Source organism: Typopeltis vanoorti, chromosome 5 (assembly GCF_054136105.1).
Source record: "Typopeltis vanoorti isolate ZY-2024b chromosome 5, IOZ_Tvanoo_1.0, whole genome shotgun sequence".
Taxonomy (NCBI): Eukaryota; Metazoa; Arthropoda; class Arachnida; order Uropygi; family Thelyphonidae; genus Typopeltis; species Typopeltis vanoorti.
In genome coordinates, this window is record NC_143553.1 from 172,898,015 (window position 1) to 172,924,731 (window position 26,717).

General features: G+C 36.4%; 1 protein-coding gene across 3 annotated transcripts in view; it reads left to right on the forward strand.

The window, feature by feature from the left end:
• Positions 1-26,717, forward strand: part of LOC150107066 (epidermal growth factor receptor kinase substrate 8-like) — a 379,016-nt gene that overhangs the window by 45,508 nt on the left and 306,791 nt on the right. For all 3 annotated transcript variants that reach the window (XM_090393423.1, XM_090393421.1, XM_090393422.1), the window contains exons 2-3: positions 9,505-9,562; positions 25,314-25,405. In XM_090393423.1, coding sequence (XP_090249549.1) covers positions 9,516-9,562; positions 25,314-25,405 — 139 coding nt within the window. In that variant the 5' untranslated portion in view covers positions 9,505-9,515. The remainder of the gene's footprint in view (positions 1-9,504; positions 9,563-25,313; positions 25,406-26,717) is intronic.

The following is a 26,717-nucleotide window of genomic DNA, read 5'->3' on the forward strand; positions in this document are numbered from 1 at the left end:
GACGCTGCTGTCACAAAATGGACTATAGTGTCGAGTATTGCTGACATGAGCATAGTGTCTGTAGTAGGAGGAAATGTGGACTACCAGTGTACTATTAGTACATCCTGCTGAGGAGTGATCATCTAAACTGACTCGATCTGGTTATGGTTTTGAATTTGGAATTAACACTTTTTCACTGGTAGGCTGAAAGAAAGCTGCTGCTGTGTTCCTCTGTTGTCTTGGGCTGCATGAGTCAGGTAGACTACACAGGATAGCTAATATCACCCATGACTAATTAAAAGCAGATGTCATTGCATACATCTGGCAATGCTTCTTGAAGCATTGCCAGACTTCAACTGATGTCATTGAATTGGTTTTATGTTGCTTAAGCTGAAGAGAATTGGAAGGATTAGGGGGATGATTTTGTTGGGCCCGAACAAATGATTTAAAACTTTTCTTTCCATAAGGACACTGAACTAAGACTTTTTGCTTGATGTCCTCACTGAAGAATTTCACAGGTACAAGTCATTATCATCATGCCAACCTCCATGGAGTTGACAGACTCATCCTATCAGGTTCACTCAACTGACAACATTCATTGAACTGTAAAATCTTTAATACTCTCTGCATTCACAACACATGCTGGTAATGTTTTTCATTCACTCACAATTTTCCATATTAAATATGTCACTCTCACCTTCTGTTCTTATAATCCCTTATGTATTAATTCTGTAAAATTGTTATTATTATTCCAGACCCCATGGACTCATATCCCTTAAATAACTTAAACATCTCTATCATATCACTTCTTTTCCTCCTATCTACTAAACTCTAATTTGCATTCCTTTAAACCTCTCCATAGCTAATATTCCAAAGTTCTTATATTGTCATAGTCCTCATCTCTGGACTTTCTCCATTGTTTCCATATTGCCATGAAAACTAAGGGGTCAAACCTGAGCCCAATAGATCAAATTGGGTCATATCAGTGTATTCCTTATCATAGCAAAGAATGCAATGTGCAGTCTTTGCAACACTTGCAATGTGTCCTCTAAAGTTCAATCTACTGCCAACCATCACCCCCATATTTCGAATCTCATCTACTTCCTGAAGCGCAGAGTTTTATATCTCTACACTCCAAAATGCAACACCTTGCACTCATTAATATTAAAACTACAACCCTATTCATTTGTCCAAGCTAAAAGTGTGTTCAAAGTTTCATGAAGGGAATGAACATCAGCAGTGTCCCTTGTAATTTCCCCCAATTTTGCATCATCAGCAGCAGACAGCCAAAGATCCTGGGTCAGTTAAACAAACATTAGGGCCCAAAAACAGAACTCTGAGACACATCATTAATTGATAGTGTGTTGATAGTTCAAATGTTTCCCAGTGATCTTTTGGTTATTTGGAGAAACTAGTATCAGGGATACTGGCATGATAATCTATCCTCCAACTCTTGGTATGATTTTCAGTGTCCATGAGATTTTTTTGAGATATTGTCCCATGATATACAGCTTGCTGGTGTCATTCAGAGAGCCAGTTTCCAATCTGTTATCCATTCTCTGGAGCATGTATACTAACCTGTCATAGTATTAAATGCTTTTGATTATCTATCAAATGCTTTTGCAAGGTCCAAGAATATTGCTGTATATGAATATCCAACACATTCATCACCTTATCATGAAATGCATGTGTTGGATAAGGATATTCATATACAGCAATATTTTCGGACCTTGTATTCCTGTTTTTTATTTCTGACTAACTCTATTCTATTTCTAACTAACCTCACTAATCCCTTGACTACAACTGCAGATGTATAGACAGTCTATAATTGGAAATGACTCATTAAATAACCAAGTCATGGGCATAACTGTTTTGCACATTCCTTAAAAATGCATGTGATATGTCATCGATTTCTATTGCATTATTAACATCTACTGTAACTCAGTCAACACTTGACTCCTCTGATTCTGTTATACTAGTATGGTATACACTTGATAAAATGCTCATTAAATAACTCTACTACATCCTTGCATTGGTTGCCCTGCTACCATAACTCTTCACCAGTGTCACCTTACCATAATTATTCTTTCTCTTACTCACCATGTAGCAGAATTCCCTTGAATTAATTCTTTTCTTGAGTGACCAGTCCCCTTTCATAGTTAACTTCTTTCTTTACAATGCTTGTCATTTTCTTAGCCTGCAATTTATACTCCTCATGCATCTGACTTCAAAGTGTCAACAAAGGACAGTTCTACAGGCCCACAGTCATATCTAGACGTTCTTCAACAGACTCGACAACAACATCCGACTATCTTATACCATCTCCATAACATCTTTTCCAGCTCTGTTTGAGATTGAAGATTCTTTCTATACAGAAAGCAAGATGAATAGAAAAAGGTGACATTTAGAACGGCACTTTTCATATATTCATGGCGTGAGAATGACATCCATCAACATGGTATAGTATATACCATGTTGATGGATGAATGACATCCATCAACATGGTATAGTCTTGCATTAATAGGTATAACTATTAATGCAAGACTCTTAACTGCTAAATTTTAAATGAGGTTTAAATCTCCGAATGTGCTTAACTGCTATGCACCTACTGAGGATTCAAAGAGAGACAGATTTTTTCTTTTTTTTATATTGATTCCATACACTAGAGATCGAGGGACCTACAAGCATATCAGTGATGTTTGTGCAGGGTGTAGATGAGGACTGAGATAGAAGTTTATCGATGCTTTTTTTTTTCAAGAGTTGCAGGTTGTATTTATTTAGGAATACTTCTTGAAGAAGGCTGTTTTGGAGGACAGAGGTGGACGGAATAAAAGAGGATGAATAGAAGCAGGTTTATGTGTTTGCAGTTGCACAATAAAAAGGGTGCTGGGCAGCTGCAGCTCTTGTATTAAAGAGGTGCAACAGAAAGTGGAGGAATGATGGTTGCCAATTCACTGGAGCATTGACCACAGACATATCTGTAGAATAGACATGAAATACTGTACATGTGAGATAGAGAGTGGAGTGAATCTGGAAGAGAGGGATCATCTATGAGTCTAATTGTTTGCCTCTGGGTGGTATCAGGGATTTTAAGGAGTTTTAGGTATACCACAAACATGAGCAGTATTCTAAACATGGCTGATTTAGGATATGTGTATAGTGAAGAGTTGGTTAGGTGTAAAATAAGTTCTTGAACGAAAGAGAATGTTAAGTTTATTGGATGCCAAGGAGACTATCGATGTGATGTTTTTATGTCAGGAAAGACTGGGGGTAAACATTAGTCCATGCAAAGAGATCTGATTTGTCTTGTGATTTATGTTATTACTGAGGGTAAGGGTAGGTAAGCCGAGATATTCTTTTTGTGAGAAGAGGCAAGACTGTTTTGGTGGCATTGAACATAACGAGGTTGTCCTCACCCCATTGATGGATAATATGTAGATCAACGTTTAAGGCACTAGTTGTAGGTGATTTTGTTGCCTAGGATGTCAGAGTGCTGCATGGTTTGTTGAATGAGTAAGGATGAGTGAAGAGTAATAATATTATTATTATTAAAAGAGACCTCCAGGGAATCAGGGACTCATCGAGGGAGGCCACATATTACACGCACCAGCTATCATACTTATTCTTGAATTCATTTATGCTACTTGCACTAATAACATCCACTCTTCCAATCACGCACCACTCTGTGAGAGAAAAATCTAGCCCTCACCCCTTTCTTAGCGACATTCATTCTCAGCTTCCAAGGATGCCCTTTTATCCTTTCCCACCCTCCATAAATTGAAATATCCCATCAATTGAAATCCTGTATGACCCATTCAGAAGTTTATGTCTCGATCATATTGTAATAATGAGGCTTGCTGCACCTTTGTAAACGTAGGGGTATTATTAACTACTAGGAGGATATTAACTCTTTATTCTACTTAATTGTGCGCTTTGTTTACCTTACGTAACCTTTCTTATTCTATCTTACTATTGCGTACTATGTTTATCCACCTTTCGCATTTTACTAGTCATATGCCTATGAATACTGGAAAATTTATTTGTTAAGACTGTGCCACCAGTATTTTTATATCGGCATAAGACTAAGTAATACGTCTGGTAGATCTCTCTCTCTCTTAATAGCATAAATTCCTTCAATGAAGTTTACATAAACAGTCGTGGTTCTCAAGTACTTAAACTACGCTTTTAATGCCTTAGTTGTTTCCTGCTCACAGGTCCGATTTATTTAGGAACAATGCATTGTAAATTAAAAGATCAGGCGGCACTCTATTGACATATGAATAAAACACATTTATTTATATTAATACCAAAGTACATTAATTAAATGATAGGGAGATTACTCTCTCTACCTATCCGTTAGACTTTTAGCATAAAGAAACAAAATTTTCCTTTTCAATACTAAATAGCTATACAATATAATTACTCAATTACTTCTCTGCTTATTAAATCAAATTATTGAAACTCTAATTTACTCACAAAGAGGTTAGCTAGCTTTGCCAAGTTATCTCACAAATTATATTCCAATTAATAACAAATCAGAGGACTCTCTTATAGACACTGCTTATTTCTAGTACCTTATCTCTTAACAGTCCATCTAAACTATTTTTCCTATATTACATAAAAGAAACATGGAAAGAAATAGGAATACACTCATATGCTCTGTCTTCTGGGTCGTGCACTTTATCAAGGATTTCTCACTAGAGTCCTAGACCCTTCTTCCGTCTTGGGACATAGATTTTCTTTCTGCAATGTCTTGCTTCATCTGTACTTCATCAAAGAATTTTGGTGGGGCTTCGGAATGCTGATCTCTAGTACTGTTGGACTTTGGCCGAGGAGTCCGGCTTGCGGAACTTATGCAGTCTTGCTCAGAAGGCAATGAATTCTCCTCCGGGCATTGAAGTCTTCTCCTCGATTATTAGCTTCCGGTAATTTTCCACAACCATATAAGGATCGAAATAGCCTCAGATGGATTGGCTTCCCTTTCTCTCCGTCATCTGGAGTACCCTATCTGTATCATCTTGTCCTGTTTCCGACTGCTGATATTTCTGCCGATCTTCAATGCCTTTTCATCTCACTGTCTCCGGGGCCTTGCGTGAAGGGTTAAGACCTCCGAACAATGCAGCGTGACTCCTTGATTTTCTGTTTCGACCGACTCTTTCTTTCTTCTTCTGGTATACTACACAAATCCAATTAGACGGACACCGGAACTACTTGTGAATTGCGCCGCCCCTTTCAAGAATGTCCTTGATGGTGGGCATAAACAGAGCTTGTAAACAATGGTTTCAAAAGCACTTAGTTAAACAATTACATATAGGTTGGATTGTTTACTATATCTTGGCCAGGTTAAATTTATCATAGGATTAAGTATTCTTTTTACAAACATTCTTTTTATATTACAACCTTTTGAGATGTCTTCTGTAAAAGTCGATGTAAGGCGCTTGTAAAATTCCAAGCTACATAGTTTTACAATATCACCCCCTCCTCTCTTTCTTCTGTTTGCTAGTGTCTGCAGTCTACAAATTCTCAATCTGATTTCATAATGAGTATTCCACAATCTGATATCATTTTTAACACACTCTCTCTCCACTGTCATCCAAAAAACTAAGCATTATTTTCTGACACTTTCGACTTGCTGACTCTGAACATATCTCAAATCTGTTCATCCTTGAATACTGTTACAAGTTTGAGGTGGTACACCTAAAACCTCTCTAAAAATTCTTGATACTGTTCAGAGGAGTTAGATTAAGTTCAATAGATGATCCCTTCCTCACTGACTCAGTTTGATCACTATCTTCAGTCATCCCATTTCACTTTGTTTTTTTTCAATGGACACCGCTTCACCTTCACAACTGGCGTGCATTTTTAACAATGAGCAGCATCTGGCCAGCATTCCCTTTTCAGTCCAGCTGGAAGTGCACTAGACTTTGCTTCTCTTTGCTTTGTTCAATCTGCTTTTGTTCTCTTGAACAGTCTTCCTCATTAAGTGTTCTCCAAAAAATTTCAACAGATTCTTTCTCAACCTCAGCAATGACACATGCAGCTATTATGCTGTATGTTATTATTATTATTACCCCAAGACCTCATGGAGTCAAAGACTCATCTGGGAGGTCCTTTTATCACACTCACATCTAATCATACTGAGCCTTAAACACACTCAAACTCCTCGCAGACTCCACACTCTCAGACAAGGCATTCCAATCATTCACAACTCTGCACGAAAAAAACCTGCCTCTTACTCCCCTACTCACACCCTCTTTATACAGTTTCCAGGGATGACCTCTGGTTCTCCCCCAATCTCCAACTATTTTCTGTAGAACTTCTCCACCATTGATCTTATAACAACCCCCTTACCAACTTGTAGGTCTTCCTCCTCTCCACCAGACTCTGCAAATTACATCTTCTCAATCTTTCCTCATACTAAACATTCCAGATGTCAAAAACTACCTTAGTCAGTCGCCTTTGGACCCTTTCCAACATCTCTTCATCCTTCTGAAAACCAGGTGACCAAATCTGGACACAATAGTCCATGTGTGGCCTAATCAAAGCCTTATACAATGGAACAAGAATCTCCCTACTTCTGCACGTCAGTGTCCTCCGCATCATTCCCAGAATCCTTTGTGTTGTCTTCACAATTTTGGCGATGTGTCCCTCTAAATTTTAGATCCTTATCCACTATCACCCCCAGATCTCTTATTTCCTCTACCTCCAACAACATATTCTCACCAAGCATAAATTCTGCATCCCATCTTTGTTTTCCAAATTTTAAAACCTTAGATTTTGCAACATTGAACTCACATCCCCATTTCCATGCCCAATCACTCAATCTATTCAAGTCTTCCTGTAAGGCCACAACATCTTCACTACACTTCATGGTTCCTCCCAACTTTGCATCATCTGCAAACAACTGAATATCTCCATCCAAATCTTCACCTATATCATTAATATACAAGTTAAATAGTAATGGCCCTAAAACAGACCCCTGAGGCACACCACTAGTGACTATCCTTTTCCTGGATATCGCACCCCCATACACAAGTTGTTGATACCTATCAGATAGCCAGTCTCCAATCCAATGCACTAATCTAATATCCAACCCCATATGCTTTAGTTTCACTGTCAACTTATCATGAGGTACTCTATCAAAAGCTTTTGCGAAATCCAAGTATATTACTGTGTATCCTTCTCCTCTGTCCAAGGAAGCGGTCACTCTATTGTAATAAGTAAGTAGATTACTAAAACATGACCTCCCTTTAGCAAATCCATGCTGCCCATCAAAGATTATACCATTGTTGTCTACCCAACTCTGGATCCTAGTTCTCACAAGCTTCTCCAACAACTTAACCATAACACCTGACACACAGATAGGCCTATAGTTTGATGCTTGAGTTCGATCACCTCCTTTATGAAGTGGCACAATCTTGCCCTCCTTCCACTCCTTAGGAACTTGACCAAGTGCAAGACTCGTATTAAAAAAAATATGTCAAGGCAGGTGTCAACTCTCTGGCACTTTCCTTCAGAATATGCGGCAATACATTATCAAGTCCCACAGCCTTATTTACATCTAGTTTACTCAACTCCCCAAACACCTCACTTACAGTTAGTCTCTCCTCCCCCATCATCAACTGCTCTCAAACTCTCCATGAAATCACATTCACAAGATTGAAAGATCTTTATGAACCTCTCATTAAGTATCTCCACCACACATTCTGCAACAGCTGTCTTTATACCATTTTCTCCAATCAATGTCATCCTTCCATAATCATTCTTTCTTTTGCTGGCTACATATCGAAAGAACTCCCTAGGATTCTTTTTGGCTTCATTAGCTAACTGCTGTTCATACCTCTCTTTAGCTACTCTCACCAACCAAGTCACCCTCTTTGCCTGGTGTTTGTAGACCTCATGAAATTGGTTATTTCCACTTCTCTTATGCTGCCTCCACAATCCCCTTTTTCTCAGTATCGCATGCTTAATCTCTTTATTCATCCATCTCACACCTACCTTATTTAACCTTCTCACCCTTGGAATACATTTAGACATTGCATCTACTAGATAGTTTTTGAAAATCCCCCAAGCTGCATTGATCTCTTTTCCAGCTAACTCCTCATTCCACGCTACTCCTGCAAGCTGTCTCCTGAGCTCTTCATAATCACCCCCCTTGTAGTTCCACATATACCCTTTTCTCACAGGGGTCCTCGCACTGCTGGTAACCACCCCATGGTCACTCTCGCCAATTGGTGGATGATTTGACACCTCATTTATAATTACATCCTCTGATGAGATGACCAAATCCAAGACCGTTAATCCTCGTGTGTCCTCTGTTACATACTGTCTGAGGTAGTTATCCCTCAAAAACTCAAGAAACTCATTTTCTTTACTTCCAGTTGCTATCTAATCATTCCAGTCTATATTACCATAATTGAAATCACCCATAACGATCACCCTTTTCTTATTTGCTTGGCTAATTTGACTATACATTTCACTATCACTACCATCCACATTACCTGGTCTATAACAACATCCCACCAAGTATTTGATTCCATTCACCTCTATCTCACACCATACTGCCTCAAAACCACTGGCACTATTTCCGTCTTGCATCTCTACTTTGTATGGACATAACTCTTTCTCTATCATCAATAGCACTCCCCCCTCCCTTTTTACCCCTTCTGTCCTCACGAAACATATCATACCCTTCCATCTCTATTCCTGTCAGGATGTCATCCTCTTCCAACCATGTCTCACTTATTCCGACAATCTTTGGGTGAACAGACGCAATTAGTGCAACCATTTCATCTGCCTTGTTTCTTATACTTCTAGCATTGGTATACAAACAGAACAGCTTATTTCTGGATCTACAGCTAGTTCCACTGATACCACTCACTCAATGTGATCTCTCCATGCTAGACTGGGGACCATTTCCCTTTCTGCTTCTTCATTTTAGAACCCTTTTCAATTCCAACTGATTCCTCTTGATCCCTGGTCATCCCATTTCTTTCCTGCCTACACATGCTCTCACCTCCTCTTGGAGCATCCATCTTTCTCACGCTATGTACCCCTGTCCACCCTGATCCTCCCCGTTTCCCTGCTCCTCTTGCACACCCATTTTCTCATTTTCTATACTCATACCACTCACTTCTCCATTCATATCCATTTCTTCAATCGCTCCTGTCTTACTCTCCTGCTCTTCCACATCACTCCCCTCTTGATCTGATTCATTCTCTCTATTCACTTCTCTACCTTCCAGCAGCAGTCTCTCCAAGCGACTCACACCATAACCACTCAAATGCAGTCCATCGCTCCCATACAGCTCACTTCGTCCCTGAAACTCATTCCACACATTAACAAACTGTACTCCCATCTCCTCACACATTTCCAGCATATCATGTTCTTCTACCTCTTTGTGGAATTGGTGTAAGACTGTTATTGATAATAGTCAAATTTTTGGAATAAATTTTCTCATTTAAAATGTTTACTTAGAACACTATTTTAGTTAATTTTATTTATATTTCATGTTGTTTGATTTAGAATGTGGAGTCATGCCTATTACTGATCAAGTCTGGAATGATATAGATTCTGTTAGCACGTAAGTTCACTTTTTGCTCCTTTTTAAATCTTATAAATATGTGGTATACAAAGTTTAGTATTTTTGAAAATGTAAAGAATGTTAAACCAGCACCTAAGCTTAATGTAATTTATATGTTTAGACAATTTTTATTAAAGAAACAAGGAAGTTTGAAGACCATTTGTCATGTTTGAAAAGTCAGTCATTAAAAATTTTTATTAGTGTAGCAACCTCTGTATAGTTGGCAGATTCATTTTGACAGGCTCAGTTAACTATAAACATGTCTAACCGTATCGAACTTCGAACTTATTTAGCTCCGTGCATTCACAGTGCTTTCCACGCCTCATGTAACCCTTTCTTTCATGGTTACATGGTTGTAGCATTCATTGTAATAACTTCAATTTAATGGGTAGTGGCCCTTCCCTTAATGCATAGCATTATACATGTCCGCAAAGAGATGTGCTTTGCATTATGGGCGATACTAAGACAAGGAGTGATGAGAGCTTGGTCCACCTTTACCATGAGTTGCCTCAGTCCTGAAGATACTTCAGGCTCAGACTTTGTTTGTTTACACTTGGATAAAGGATTAAACTAAATTTATTGTTTAATTCACTATTTGTAAGCCATCTTGTTTCCGACCCAACACACAGTGATGATTAGACCTAAGGATAAGGACATGCTTATGCCTCCAGAGACAGGGCTAAGAGAGTGTTGTATATATGTTCACTCAAAAGTGTATCAAACCGACTGAGATTGTTAATATTAAATAAACTTAGGAAATCTGTATTTAGAATTGATAATGTCTGTGTAAAATAAGCAAAGGGAAATTGTGTCTCAGGACCAAAATTGTTATTATTAAATGTGCATAAGAAATTTATGTATTAGAACCATGTCAAAACAGTTCGGAGTTGTGGTGACCAATCGGCCGCAGCTAAAAGTATGATGTAGTCATCGAGACAGGGCGCTCGCATTTAGAATATAAGGTGCGGCGTGAGACTCAAACGCTCTCTCTTGTTTTTCTGCTCCTGTGTTCACGTCCAATCCTGGATGGCTACGGAAGCTTGTCGCTGGTGCCCAGCAACAATCTCCCGGTTGCTGTTGTACCGAGTCGAATAAAGCCACCAAAGGAATGAAGTCAGAATTCCAGTAAAGAGCCGTTGGTAAGTTATGCCAACGTGAAGTCAGCGAAGGGCAACCTTCGAAGATAGTGGAAGTAAGTTGCTGATGCCACAGAAACACGTGGTGAGAAAATACGGAAGTCTTGCATATCGGAAGTGAAAGCATGGAGGGAAATCACAGAAGCCCCCATGAAAAGAACAAGATGGTAATGTACAATTTTTCGTACTCATTATTAAATTGTAATCGTAAACGGAATAGGAGCCAAGGATTTAAGGAGCTGCACACATTAACTTACCCATAGTGCCTAAAAGAATGCTTGGACTGATCTGTCTGTGTCAAATAAGCTGGTGCCACCCTACGCTTGTGCTGAGAAAGGAACCTAACCTCTGAACTGTTTGTCAGGAAGACGCTATATGATATAATGTTAGATATTAGCCTGAATTTTAATTGAGTTGTGAGGGGATAGAGCTTGAGCACAAATTAGAATATTTTTCCACGTTAAAATACAAGACGGAATGCGTCTGACATACTTTATATAAAGATTGTATATAATTGTGCTTAGAAATGAGCACTGAGTAACCCTGTATGGAATAATCGAGTCTGAACATAATAATATAACAGAGATATAGGATTGTTTCATTTAAACATAAGAATTGAAATTTTGGATATCTTAACCTAAAGAGAGGGGGGGGGAGTTCAGACTCTCTAGCATTGAAATTATTACTTAAAGTGTATCTATGCAAGTGTTTATAATAAATGTATTTCTTTATGTCAAAGTTCACGAGTCTGTTGTTTCTGAGATTGAATTATCACTTATAAAACTTTCGGACCTGTATGAGTGAAGGAGGAAGCAATTTACGTAAGAAAGAAAAGGGGGGAGCCACGACTGCACATCATGTGATCCCTTTGTTGTTTAGCGTTATTTATTTGAGTATCAGAATTTAGTTGCTGGCTGGCGCAGTCGTCCTAAACAAAATATAAATTTGTCGGCAATGAAATAACTGATATGCATTAGAGATAAATAATACATATAGAACAATATAACATAAGAATAAAAGTAAAAATGACAAGGCGAAGACTTAACATTATAATCTAACCAAGTGGGAAAAACTTCCAACATGCAGCATATGAAGGAGGGCATGCGAGGATTGAGAGTTGTAAATCTGATCATTTCATCAGAGGATGTAATTGTGAGTGGGATTTTGCCCTTTCCTCCATCGGTGAGAGTGATCATGAAGTGATCACCTGGGATGTGGCTAGCCTATGCAGACTTCTGTGAGGAAAGAATATATGTGGAAGTACAAGGCTGGTGATTATGACAATCTTAGGAGACAGCTTGGAGCTATAGCATGAAATGAGGAGTTGAGCTGTAAGGAAATAAACACTGCTTGGGAACTGATAAAGAAATACATAGTAGCATCAATGTGCGAATGTATTCCAAAGGCCAAAAGACTTGTTAGATCCTAAATGAAGGAATCTTGGAAAGAAATCATTCATTTGGAATCTAACATATAAAACTTGCTGACAAAGAGAAATACCTGCACAACAGCTATAATTAAAATTGAAACTTCTTCACTTTATGTAAAATTTGTATTCTTTATTTCAAGTGCCTTATATTTAAGCTGATGTGATTATATTAAGATTTCATTTTTAAGTATGTCTAAAAAGAGAGATAATCTGATTTTAATTTAAGCCTCACTTAAGCTATGTAAAATTTACTGTGAGTCATCTAAAAAGTTTCTAAGTAATAATTCCTGGAAGGCATAAGCTACACATGTATAGCGTAACGCTAGTGGCTATTATAGCTTACTCGGAAAATTACGTTGCCATGTATTCTGTGAATCCAAGTATAACAGCGTCGTAAAAGCGAAGGATGAATCCAAAGGGGGTGAAAAGATAAGGGCCGTGTGCAAAAAGGGGACTGAGAAAAGAGGATGCTCTATAGAAGAATATAAGGGGTTAAGCCCATATCGGAACACTCTCTCTGGTCGTAACGTTTTCCTGTTTTGGTGGTTTGGAAGTTAGCGGGCAGTTTCGTGTAAGGGGGGGGGGGTGAAGTCTGTGATAAGATGTTGGACTGCGAGCATTCTTAAAATGATGTAGGATTTCTATGCAAAGCTGAAGGTAAAAATTCCAGTCCTAGCAGAATCAAGCCATCACTGAAAAGTCCCATCGAGTTGTTCCTGAAATGCAAAGATTTGAGTCAGTTTTCGGCAGAAGGAATGAAGATAGCATAACCCCCACGTTAGCGTATGAACAGCCAATTGATGAGAAGTATTCAGACATACACGTGGTGCAGAACGATGTGGAAAAATCTCGGTAAGGTGCAATTACTCTAATTTTGTGTGAAAGTTCATTAGAAGAGAAGATTGTTTACGAATGTGAAATTAAGAACTGTATTCTAAAGAACTCCGTGGACAGTCTCTATTTAGAAAGTTAACCTTCTTTGAGAGTAAGAAGAATTGTTGGAAGAGATCGTTTGTAATTTTGTATGTGATAGGATTAACTTGATGCGATAAGAATAGTAGAATTTAGTATCTCAGTAACATTAGAATGTTTGTTAGTTTTCTCTTGCAAGTAATACTACTGAAAGGTATTTAGCTTAACTTCATATCATTTGTTATCTATCCCAATATGCAGTTACTGTGTTTAGCATGCTTTATAAGATTTAATTAATTTAGAAAGTGTTAACCTCTTAATTAGAGTTTTATTTAGTATTGAGCATAATTGAGTGTATGAATTTTGTATTGTGCCTTAGATATTCCAATAAACATGTCATATTTACCTGAACCTGAGTCATGCCTGATTATGATTCCAACTTACCACTTATAAAAATAGAACCTATTTTGGCAGGAAGGATTTAGAGAGTGAATATCATAATTAGGTCATGACTGCAATAATCTAAATCTATATGGCAGTTAAGTAAGATATTGTGTAAGTAATCTTCAGACTCTAGTATTGTCTCCTTGAGCAAGGATCTTTTCTGCTATAGGATACTGGCTGGCGCAGCAAAATATAAATTTGCCAGTATCCAAAGAGGAAACAATCCTAGATATAAGAATAAGATTAAAGTAAGTGAATAAAGAGAATAAATCACAAAAGATAAATATTTAACAATAGAGCAGCTGGTAGGATTTTGATTGTATAAGGTTTTAGGTAAGAAAGGATAGATTTAAGTAAACAACTAATTAACCATAAATCATATAGAAACATCGATATAACAGACTGAATAAGGTAGGTGTAAAATGGATGAATGAGAGAACTTGAGCATGAAATCTGTAAGCAGAAGGCACTTTGAAGACAGTACAAGATGAATAATGGTAATTGTTGAGGTATTCAGTGATTAATTTATAAGAGTGTTTCATCCTCATCAGGGTGAAATCAGGAGAAATTTTATTGTAGGACACATAGGAGAGAATGAGTTAATTGTGAATTAGCAGGATATTTGAGAAAATAACCTTGATGTCAATAAGGTGATAGGATTAATGACATATCACAATGTTTCTTAAGGGATTGGCACTAGCATTGGCTTGCCTGTTTATAACAAGTGTTACAACAGCACAGGTTCCAAGGGAATGGAAAGAAGATAAATTTGTTCCACTGCATAAACGTGGTGATAAAGCTGTGACTACAAATTATAGGCCAATCTGCATGTCTGGAGTTGTGCTGAAGGTAGTAGAGAGATTATTGAGAAGAAGGATATACAGCTGGATTGATAAAGCAGTATTCTCTGTTGTTATCAGCATGGGTTTTTAAATGGAGATAATGTTTTACTAACTTATTTATGTACTTATTTTTTATTTATTCGTATGATGATATAACAGCTGTGAGGCCCCTTTTACAGGGAAGTATGGCACCATCTCAATTCCTCCAAATTTTATCCGGGCTCGGGACCGGCATAGTTGACGAATCAGGCCTATGGCTGGGTCTTAAGTATTCCTGACTGTAATCCATGTGTGTTCACGTGGCCGGTTTTGCCTGCTTGCGAGAGGAAAACCCCCAGTTAAACTGGGGAGAAAAACATTGCTGTCCATGCTCAAGATTGGCTAACTAGGCTATGTCCGAGAAAGATTCTTAAGCTCCTCACGTCGGCGATAAAAATCGAACCCAGGACACTGCTTTCCCAGGCATGTGGTTGCGAAGCGCATAGCCACTTAGTTAACTGTGTGGTATGTACTATAACAAGGTGACAAATGTCTTGGACAAAGGAGATGCATATACAGATGTATATAATCTATATACATATACAGATGTATATAGATTTTGCAAAAGCTTTTGATAGACTGTGATATGATAAGCTGTTAAATAAATTCAAACAGATGGGATTGGATAATAGACTTCTCATTAGGATCAGTGACTGGCTGTCAGATAGGTCTCAGAAAGTTGTATTTGGGGGGTGCGATATCCTGAACGAGTAAGGTCACTAGTGGTGTACTGCAGGGGTCTGTTTTGGGACCATTGTTGTTTATTTTGTTTGTTAATGATATTGGGATGGGAAACTAAAGATGTTATGATGCCATTATATTATACATTGCTCAAGTTGTTAAGATGTCACATCGGATAATGGTAATGATGCAGAGGATCCTGACATGCAGAAATAAAGATGTTATGATGCCATTATATGAGGCCTTGATCAGGCCTCATGGATTATTGTGCATGCACAGATTTGGTCACCAGGTTTTCATGGTAACGAGGATATGTAAGAAATAGTCCAGAGAAGATTCACAAATGCAGTCCGCAGTCTTTGGAATGTGGAGTATGAGGACAGATTTAGAGAATGTAAATTGCAAAGCCTTGTGAATAGGAGGAGGAGGGGGGGATAGGTTTGAGACATACAAGCTAGTCAGGGATTGTCATCAGATTGACATGGAAGAGATTTTTCATAGAATGGGATGGGATGTGGGGGTGGGGGTAAAACGAGGCCATCCTTGGAAACTGTAAGGAGAAGGTTCTTTAAATGGAGAGTGGTTGACGAGTGGAATGCATTGCTTGAATGTGTTGTGAATGTAGACACATTGAATTAGTTTAAGGCACTGTTAGATGAGCTTTGTGAGTGATAGTGTGAACCTCCCATGATGAGTTTCTGACTTCATGAAGGTCAGATGTTAATAATAATAACAATAATGATAAAATTACCTTTTCTGTTGTGTATTAACTATTCTGTTGTGTGTATTTCTGCTTCTAGTGGATGCAGAAATTTAACATAATGATAAAATTCACTAGATGATAGTGAGATATCATCATTAATAGATTTTCTCACTTCAGATTTTCTGATTGGAGAATTTTACATTGATATTGTCATTTATTAATAGCTTAAAATACTTTCTAATATAACTCCCCCCCCCCTTATTTATTAAATTAACTTAGTTTTGAGCACCTTTATAAAAAAAAAAAGTTCAATAATTGTTCACTTGAGATGAATCTTGATTTCTCCCCCCCCCCCCCCATGACAAGACCAAAAGAATTTTATCCAAACTGGATACCAAACAGCCTCTTAGTTGCAATACTATCATCATCATCATCAAATTCCTGATATATACCTTCTAGAGGTGTATAAGATATGATAGTACTACACAAAAAATTACATCATTACTAACTTCCTGTCTACAATTTTCCTCAAAATCAGTCTGTTACCTGTCAAGACTCCAACATTATCAGATCTTATATTTTTATTTTCTAAGGCACTTTTTACTGTCTTCCTCTGGGTCTTTTTCCTGCCAACCTGTCAGAGAACACTTGTTTTGCTAATCTTTCCTCTCCTATTCTGTTTAAGTGACCATACCACCTGAGATTAGCTCTGCTAATGCATTCCTAGATGCTGACAATGTCAAGTTATTTCCTGATATCCGGCTTTTTAATATGATATTACCATTGATGCCATCTGTTCATGCCTCTAATTTTTCTTAGCACTCTCATATCTGTGGTCTCTAGTCTTTGGTCAAGTGTTTTACTTCTGATCCAGCTCTCAGATCCATAATTTAAAATTTGCTTGAATACTGTCTTGTATTCAGCTAATTTAGTGTTTTGGCTGATTTCTCTCTTATTCCATATATATTTTATTCAGTTGACTTCCTACCATACCAGCTTTGTTGATTCTGTTGTCTATTTCCATATTTAATTTACCATCTTCACTAAGATTTGTGCCTAAGTGGCGGAAATGTTTTACTTGTTCTGTAGGTATTCTCCATTCACAATGCAGTTGACATTTTCAATGTTTCTGCCTATATTCATTGTCTTTATCTATTTAATGCTGACCTTCATACAGTATCTATTACAACAGTTATTCACTTTAGTAGGGGAATCTTGCAGACTTGTAGCAGATGTATTTAGAAGTATAACATCTGCATAAATCAAAGGGCTGAGATTAACATGTCCAATTTTGATATCAGATTTAATAACACTTTCCTTCATAATATGATCCATATAGAGAATGAATAACAGATGGGATAAAGTACCTTCTTGTCTCACAACAGATTTAACATTAAACCACCTTCCTGTACTTCCTTCAATTCTTACTGCTGGCTCACAACTCAAATAAAGACTAAGTATTGCTTGATATAATGTTCCATCGACACCATATAACCATAGCATTTTGAATAGCTTCTCTATTTGCACCTTGTCATATGCCTTTTCCAGATCTACAAAACTTAATTACAAATCTTTGTTATATTCCCATGATTTCTCCACTATCTGTCGTAAAGTGAAATTTTGATTCTCACAGCCTCTGTTTGGCCTGAATCCAGCTTGTTCTTCACCAAGTTGCTCTTCCACAGGCCTTCTCAACTGTTTTTCAAGTATACTTGCATATATCTTACCAGGAACACTCAGTAGGGAAATACCCCTGTAATTCTCACATTCAGTTTTATTTCCCTTTTTGTATATGGGTACTATGAGAGCTCTACTCCAATCATTTGGAATTTGCCCCTCTGTCCAGGGCTTCTGAACTATGCAGTGCAGCCACTGTAAGACTTTTATACCTCCATACTTGAACATTTCTGGTCAGATATCATCTACTCCTGCTGCCTTTTCACATTTCAGGTTTTTGATGGCTTTTTCTACATGAAGTATGGATATGTATTCCTGACTGCATGCCTGGTCAGTGTTTTTTACCACTGTGCTGTTATCGCTGCTTGTTTCATTTAGCAATTTTTCGAATTAATTACTTTATACTTCAAGGATATCTTTTTCTTCTGTTTTCATGTCACCTTTATCATCTCTAATTCCTTTTACAGCACTCTTTCCTTAATTTCTGAGCTTCTTCAACAACCTCCAGAATATCTTGCCACCTTCTTGACATTTATTTTCTATGTTCTTACCAAAGTCCTCCCATGACTTTTGTTTAGCTAGTTTTACACAGTGTTTAGCTTTCTTACATTTGTCTCTGTATTCTCTAAGAGCACAAGCCAACTTTTTTGTCAGGAACTTTTGATATATTTTCTTCTTTTCCTTTATTGCTTCTTTAATTTCTTGTGTCCACCATGGAGTTCTGATTTTTCCATCTTTGCAAACAACATTACCATGGGACTCTCTGGCTGAATCAGTGTTTTCTTCAGGGCTTGCCACTGAATCTCGAAGGTTTGGTGGTTGCGTTTCTTAACCTGGTTTCCATGGAACCCTAGGCTTCCTTGAGATATTCTAGGGGTTCTGCGAGAAATAATAATGAATAGCAGATAAATGAACTTAAGGCGTGGAAGAAAATAATAAACGCTCTCTGAAAGGAATAAATTCAAATTCGCGTTAGTTGTATTAACTCTCGCTAGGATGTGAGGCAATGCTGTCCGTGATCCACTTATCATACGGCAACTGGAACTAGTTCTAGTGCTAGCTAGTGTTGCTTGAGTCAGTTCAAGCAAGAAATGCGAGAGGCGCAGTCGGTCTCTTATCAATCCTATGTGTTTTCTGGCGTGTAGGTACGTATTCACTCATTAATGTGAAAAGTTTATGTTTTTTCTTTACTAAACTCCACGTTACAGTGATTGTAATTTTTCGGAAGGGTACTCCTTTATTTCAGGTTGCAGTCGATAGTTTTAGCAATCAATTTTTATTATTTCATCAATTTATTAGTTATATTATTACAAATTGTGCATTTAGTTGTTATGTATTTATGAAAGTTAGAATCAAATCAATAATAATTATGTTTAAATAATATTATTAATTACATTATTTGGTACTTATGCATTAACAGGGGGGCCACCCGATTTTTCATGATTGTTTGTTTAATTTCTTTTTATTATACTTTTTCTATTATATTTTTATTAATTTACTAAATATTATATTACTAACATAACTGAATCTGTTTTATAAACTAATTTTTTGGCCCTTTAATTTGATTTACAGTGATTAAATTACAGTGAAAAATTACAATCACTTTACAGTGATTGTAATTTTTCGGAAGGGTACTCCTTTATTTCAGGTTGCAGTCGATAGTTTTAGCAATCAATTTTTATTATTTCATCAATTTATTAGTTATATTATTACAAATTGTGCATTTAGTTATGTATTTATGAAAGTTAGAATCAAATCAATAATAATTATGTTTAAATAATATTATTAATTACATTATTTGGTACTTATGCATTAACAGGGGGGCCACCCGATTTTTCATGATTGTTTGTTTAATTTCTTTTTATTATACTTTTTCTATTATATTTTTATTAATTTACTAAATATTATATTACTAACATAACTGAATCTGTTTTATAAACTAATTTTTTGGCCCTTTAATTTAGCTAGTTTTTAAAAAAAACTAATACCTTTAATGATAGTGTCGCCTGTATTAAGTATTTTTATTGTTTCAAGACCAGTTTCATTTGAGCTACATGGCAACCACTGTTAGCTAACCTACGTGAAAATATATTCACTACGTGAAAATATATTCACACTTTCAATTCGATATATCGATATTTTGTTCCGAATGGTGAATAAGGTTACATAAGTGCTTTGCACGATATAAACAACGATCACCGTATACTGGAGTTTTTCCGTTCTCTCTCTCTCTCTCCCCGTTTTCCCATGTATTTCTTTTGTTTTCCTTTATTTATGTTTTGTGCTTCAGTTTTATTAGTCTAATTTTAATTTATCATCTTTTTTTTTTAATTTTTTATTTTATAGAAATTTCTAACCGTTAAAATGTGGAAATTTTGAAGAGAGAAAATCCAGACAATTCTGAAGAGGCTAGTGATGAAGAATTAGAATCTCATACTGAATTTCAAAACACAAATACAAAAACGAATACAAAAAAGGTTCGTCTTTACAATGAAAATTACTTATCAATGGGCTTTACATTGACTGGTGATCCAGATTGTCCTCTTCCACTGTGTCTCGTCTGTGGCAAACAACTTTCAAATACAGCAATGGCTCCAGCAAAATTGAAAAGACATTTCACAAAAAATCACAATGATATGGAAAATAAAAGTGCTGATTATTTTAAAACGCTATTGCAATCTTGAAAGAAACAGAGTGCAGTTTTTTTCACTGAATTTATGAATAAATTCAATGTTAATGAAAAGGCCCAGGAAGCAAGTTATTTGGTTGCAGAAATTATTGCACAGAAAAGGAAAAATCACACAGTTGGTGAGAACCTAATAATCCCAGCATGTAAAATTATAATGGATAAAATACAGGGACAAGATGCAGTATGAGAAATTGAAAATATTCCACTTTCAAGCAGTATGATAAGTCGACATATCCATGATATGTCAAATGATGTCAAGGAGGTTTTGTGTGATAAACTGAAAAATAGCAGTTTTTCCATCCAAGTTGACGAGCCATCAGATCTTACCAATAACTGTTACATTGTAGCTTTTGTAAGATTTGTTAATGAGGGTGAAATTCAAGAAACCTTTCTCTGTTGTAAAGAATTACCTTTATCTTTAAATTCATAAATAATAAAGAAAGATACTAACAATGATATATAATAATTATTATGTAGGGGTACCCTACAACATGGATATTTCAAGGGTTCCGCAAGGACAAAAAGGTCGAGAAACACTGCTCTAAATCCTCAAAAAATTCCTCCATTTCTACCTTAGCAGAACCTTCTGTGGGACCATAGGCACAAATAAGTCTCATTGTCCAGTTTTCCTTTCCTTGATTGTTATTGCCTGAATATAACATTTTGTATTTATTGCTCAGAAAGATCTCACCAGTTTTTGCTTTTTTGTTTCAGTCAGCCCTATTATGTCGATCTGGTACTTATCTAATTCCTCAGCTAGCTGCATTTCTTTGCCATTCAGGCTTCTTATGTTGATAGTACTGATCTTGAACTCTGGTGATTTGAGTTTGGGTGGGTTTTAGGATTTGTTTCAGTAGCTGACTTTTCGCTGTTTGTCCTGGTTCCCTGACGAAAACAACAGGGGCCTTGTTTAACCAGGTGATGCCCCAGCCAGCATGAAATTCTGTCATGTTGTACTATCATGTTTTTTTTTTTTGGTTTAAGCCAATAAGAATACAATTTGGTTGGCTAAATCTTAAATTGCCAGCCCCCAGGTAGATACCTAACAGGGTGCACCACGAGAAGGTGAGGATTGGACATTATGTCAGAAGCTCTGATCGGTTCTCTGGATTCCTTTAACGGCTATGTGGAGGTTTCCTCTCAGTTATATAGCTTTCACCATTAAGCACCCCTATTATTATTATTATTATTATTATTATTATATGGCACCTCCAGGGAGTCCAAAGACTCCCTGGAGGTGTCATATAATAATGAGAGAGGGCACCTTTTCTACAACTGCTATCATCGAGGGAGGCCATCTACTCTACAACTCTGTCTAATCTACAGCTAATTTGCAACTACACCAACGCCATCTACCGCCCACTAGCACTACTAGTATTTCCGCAGACAATGGCAAACATCCATGCCCACAATGGGATTCGAACCTGCAGCCTTTTGGCTGAAGAGTGGATATGATAACCACTCGGCAAAATAATCCGCAATTATTTATCTAATTGTTCTAAAGGTTTGTGTTCCAAAGTTTATTCCTCTTTTTTATCACTTTTTTCTTTTCTCCCTATCCCTTGTATATCTATATTACAGCTTTGAAATTACTCTATAGTCAACCATTCTGAGGAGAACAAAACTCTATCATTGCGTTACTCTTCAGTTTTACTTATTTTAGCCCTTTCTCAAGTAATAGAGAAAGTTATTAACAGTAAACTTTTATGCTACCTGGAAATCTTCCAACTGATAATTGATTTCTACAATGGATTCACTGTTGATTAATAGAGGATATTCTTGCTTATCACACTCACTTTTGGACAAATGCTATTGAATTGTATGGGGAAATTTTAAGCAGATTTCCTCCTAAGACATTAGTCATGTTTTCTACAAAGGCCTATTATGTAATCTCCCATCAGATGGTCTATCTTTTTGATTTCTTGCCCGCTTCCTGTCTGGATGCTAATTAACATAGTAGACTGGATTTGCCGTCAACCAGATATTCTGAAATACATAAGGAAGAGAGTCTCTGATGGACTGCAAATTCAGTCTACAGTTTTATGTTAGCATATTTCAGTCATCTTTTGATTTGACAAACCTTACATTATACAAATCAATAAAATGGTACCATATCAACTTCTGTAACCCTCAATGATCTTTAATGTGTTTCTGATGACCTTGTTAATTTCAGTGAAACTGACAAGTGTCTGTTTCTTGCACATGGAAACCTTTTCTTCCAGTCTTGCATTTGATAACATTCATGATGGGATTTCTCTTCCTGAGGTAACTAACTTCCAATCTTTCTTGGCATAAACACATTACAAATATTGTCTTCTCAGAGTAATCAAAAATAGGTTTTCTCTTTTGTTTAAGGCATTACTTTACTTGTAAATAGCTATTTACGGCATGCAAATTCATCAGACTTTGAATGATGCTTACACATTTTAGGTAGTCCTTTTAAGAGGTCTACCTAAAAATTGCTCTTAAAAATCCCTGACTCAGTACATAAGAGGGCACTCAGGTTAGTTAATGAAACATCTCTTATCTGATCTCCAATTAGCTGTAATATGTTTGGCTGAGTGGATAACTCCACTGCTCTCCACCAATAAACTTAAATAAATCCAGGACAAGTCTGCAGGATTCCCTGACTAAATTTAATATTTGCTATCATGAATTAAGTATGAAAAGCAGCAATAAAAAGACAAAGACAATGGCAATAAGCAGAAACATTGAGGACTGTATGTATGTATTTTGAATAGAAAATCTATAGATAAATAAAAAATTTCAGCTACTTAGACATAACTTTTAGTGAAGATGCAAATTAAATATGGAAATTGATAATAGAATTAGCAAATCTAGTATGATAGGGAGTTATCTGATTAAATTTTTATGAAGATAATTACTCAAAATTTACTGTATATAAGTCTGTATTCAAACCAATTTTAATTTGTGGATTCTGAGAGTTGAGTTAGAAATGAAACACTTGAAAGTTATGAAAAAAAATTAGTGGGGTGAACAGATAGTCAATGGCAGAATCCTATTAAAAATGAGGATATTAGGAAGGAACTTGATATTGTTACCATTCAGGAATATGTGAGAAGAGCTAATTCAAGGTGGAATAATCACTTAAACAGAATGGAAGAGGAAAGGCTACCAGATCAGTTGTTTTCAGAATGGCAGGAAAAAAGACCCACAGGAAGACTAAGATCTAGGTGGATTGGTTCTGCAAGAATTGCTTTCCAAGCTGCTCTCATACTTTCCTGTACATCCGTGAGTATACATTCATTATAGGACATTATGATGGTACCTGCAGAATTCAGTTCACTATAAAAAAAGAAAATAACAATAGTCTGTCCTTTTCTAGACATCTAATCATACCTCTTCTCATTGGTACTCTTTTCTTTTTTTTTTTCCCTCACTTTACAGAAAACCTATCCACACAGGTAGACATATACACCCATCTTTCCCACATTCTTCCCCCTCCACCTAATAATGTGGTATCATGAAAACTTTTCATAAGTCTGCTACCTCTGTGCTAACCAGGCTTCCCTCACAGCTGGACTTTACTTTATTTGCTGTAGCTTCTTATGCAGTGACTGCATTGACAAAAAAAAAAAAGAAAAATTCTCCACCTTACATCCCTGTCAGCATAGATTACAGTAATACCATTACTATATTTGATGTCTGGGACACCTCTGAAAAAATAGCCAGACCTTTAAAGAAATATAATCTTGGCACTGCTTTCAAATCTCATATGAAGTTGGGTGCCCTTAATCCATTTAAGGTTCAAATGTGTTCTTGCATTTTGTGTTATGGCCAAATTGAGAGATCTGGAAACATCCACATTGGAGAACAGAAGAAATCTGTCTGCTGCTCCAACTTACTCATAATAATAATAATAATAATAACCTACTGTGCTACACTGCAGAAATATAAACTTAAAAGACTGTTTTTAAATTAGCAGATCAAAAGCAGTCAAATGTAAATAAACAAGGTTGTGTGAAACTTGATTCTTAACCACCACCCAATAGCCAAAGCTAGCTATGCATAGAGTACATCAATCAACTTTAGGCTTTTATTCTAACATCTCCTACTTATTGTGTGTGTTTTTTGTGTGCATTATTCCAATTTTTATATTCTATCTCAGATGATGACTGTGTGACAGAGATGACGTTGGACTATTAAACTTGTATATTTAATTGTGCTGTTTTCACCATCTTGAGGATTCTTATCAGATATGGGATTATTATTATTAAGAGAGACCTCCAGGTAGTCAGGAACTCATTGAGGGAGGCTGCATATCACTTGCACCAGCTGTCATAACTTTTCTTGAATTTATTCACACTACCTGCACTCACGAATTTAAAGGCAGTCATTCCAATCATTCACCACACTATGAAAGAAAAATCTATCTTGCATCCACTTCTTTACAGCATTTATTCACAACTTCCATGGATGTCCTCTCATCTTCTCCTTACTCTTCATAAAATGAAAAATTGCATGTACTGTATTCTGTACGACCCTTTCGGATGTTTGCAAGTCTCAATCATATTGCCCCTCTTTCTCCTGTTTGCAGTTCACAAATTCTCATTTGGTCTTCATAATCTCTATTCCAGAATCCCTCTTTCTGAAATTTCATTCTATTGTAAATACTTACTCTGATCAATACTGAATTTTATGTAAACTATTATAAAAACTGTTATTATAAGTCTACCAATGCAGTTCAATGAATCCACTGTTTGTTGGTTTTCATTGTTGAACTGGTCCTTAGTTCAAGACTTCTAGAGCAAAGATTTCTTTTTCTTTCCATATCATAATTTCATAATTATTTCATAATTATTTGAAATTATGATAATTTTCTTTGTTATAATTGTCCCATTTTAATGGCAAAAATAAATTAAGACAAAATAGTCTTTAGCGCATAATGAACATTTCAACTGAGAACCCCAAAATGCTGTAGGTTCATTTGTTTTGAATGTTCTTGTTATACAAAGGTTCATTATGAATTGGTCTCACTGTACAAAAAAAACTAATATGAAATGCATATTTTTCTAATTGACTACAATGATTTCCTTAGAGTTATAATGAAATTTCATCTCATATCTTATGAATGTGTGCTTCTGTGGCATAATTTCCTGTGTAATGTTTGTACTTAATAGAGGACTAGATGCAATAGATATTAATGACGTTTATTTTTTCTTATTCTTTTTTATTTAGTGATTTTGATCTGTATTACAGTAAAGAGGCCTTTCCTTCCAACCAAAACATGAAAGGTTCACGATCACAATATGCAAATGGCTATAACTCAGGTAAGTGATTATGAAAACAGCAATCTTAACAGACTGTGTAATCATAGTTGAATTGACAATTCTGAAATATTTGAAGATAGACATTACTGTTCTTCACTTAATTTTTATGTATATACACTGCTTGGAAAGAAGACAATGAACATCCTCCCATTTAATGAGTCACATGTTTGTAGCTGGTATAAATTGGAGGAATATGATACTTCCAGATCAGCACAACTATGTCTGGGTGAAATGGCTGTGAGAAAGGAACTGATGGAGTTTGAAAGAGACATGCATTTTTGAAAATTATGGAGACAACTACTGTGTTTGAATAAAAACTTTAGTTTAATATAACTAAAATCTACATTCGACATTTCGACCTTTATGTCAAGGTCATCTTCTGGAGCATACAACTATACACAGAAAACAAACTACACTACAATCAAACTGGTTTGTTAAAGATACTGACCAACTGCTACAACAATTGTTGGCCTGACCTCTGGTGAGGAAAAAAAAATTATACATCAACGCTAGAGTCCTATTATTAGTGTTTTCTGTTGGTTGTAGAAATACATTGGGTGCAACAACAAGTATCTATCTATATACATATATTAACATCATGATTATACCTGTACATTCCAGCCAGTTGGTATGGAATGGTTTCTAATACAAGCTGAGGATTGGCTAGAGTCCTGACTTACGCTGGATCTTATATATTAGGTTGGCTGAATGTGTGCCATCCAGATCCTTGGAATTTTCATGCCATCTTTGTTGTTGATATTTGGGTGGTTTATCAGGATTTCGCAGGCTTCCTTAAATTTCCTTTCATACCAGGTTTTTGTGTGGTGTAAAGAGTGGGTGCTTTTCCAGTTGATTTGGTGTAAGGTGTTGAGCACATGGTCTGAGAGGCCTGCTTCATCATACTGGTTATATTTAATGTGTCTAATGTGTTCTTTCTTGCGTATAGGGATTGTCCATCCTGTTTCACCAGTGTATGGTAAGTTACAGGTGCAGTGGATGCAATAGACTCCAGGATGTGCTAATGGGAGGAAAGGATCCTTAGAGGAGTTGAATATGGTTTTAAGTTTAGTGGGTGGTTTAAAGGTGGCATTGAGGTTATAATGTTGTAGGATTCTGTTGATTTTTACTGATAACCCTTTAATGTATGGGATGGCTATGCTTTTACTGTAATCTAGATTCGTTTTTGTTGTTGTTTTATAGAGTATTTTATTAATAGTATTTTTGTTATAGCCATTATTTATGAATGTGTCACTGATAATTTTTAGTTCTTGTTTCAGGGCTTGCTGGTTAGAGTAAATTGTTGTAGCTCTGT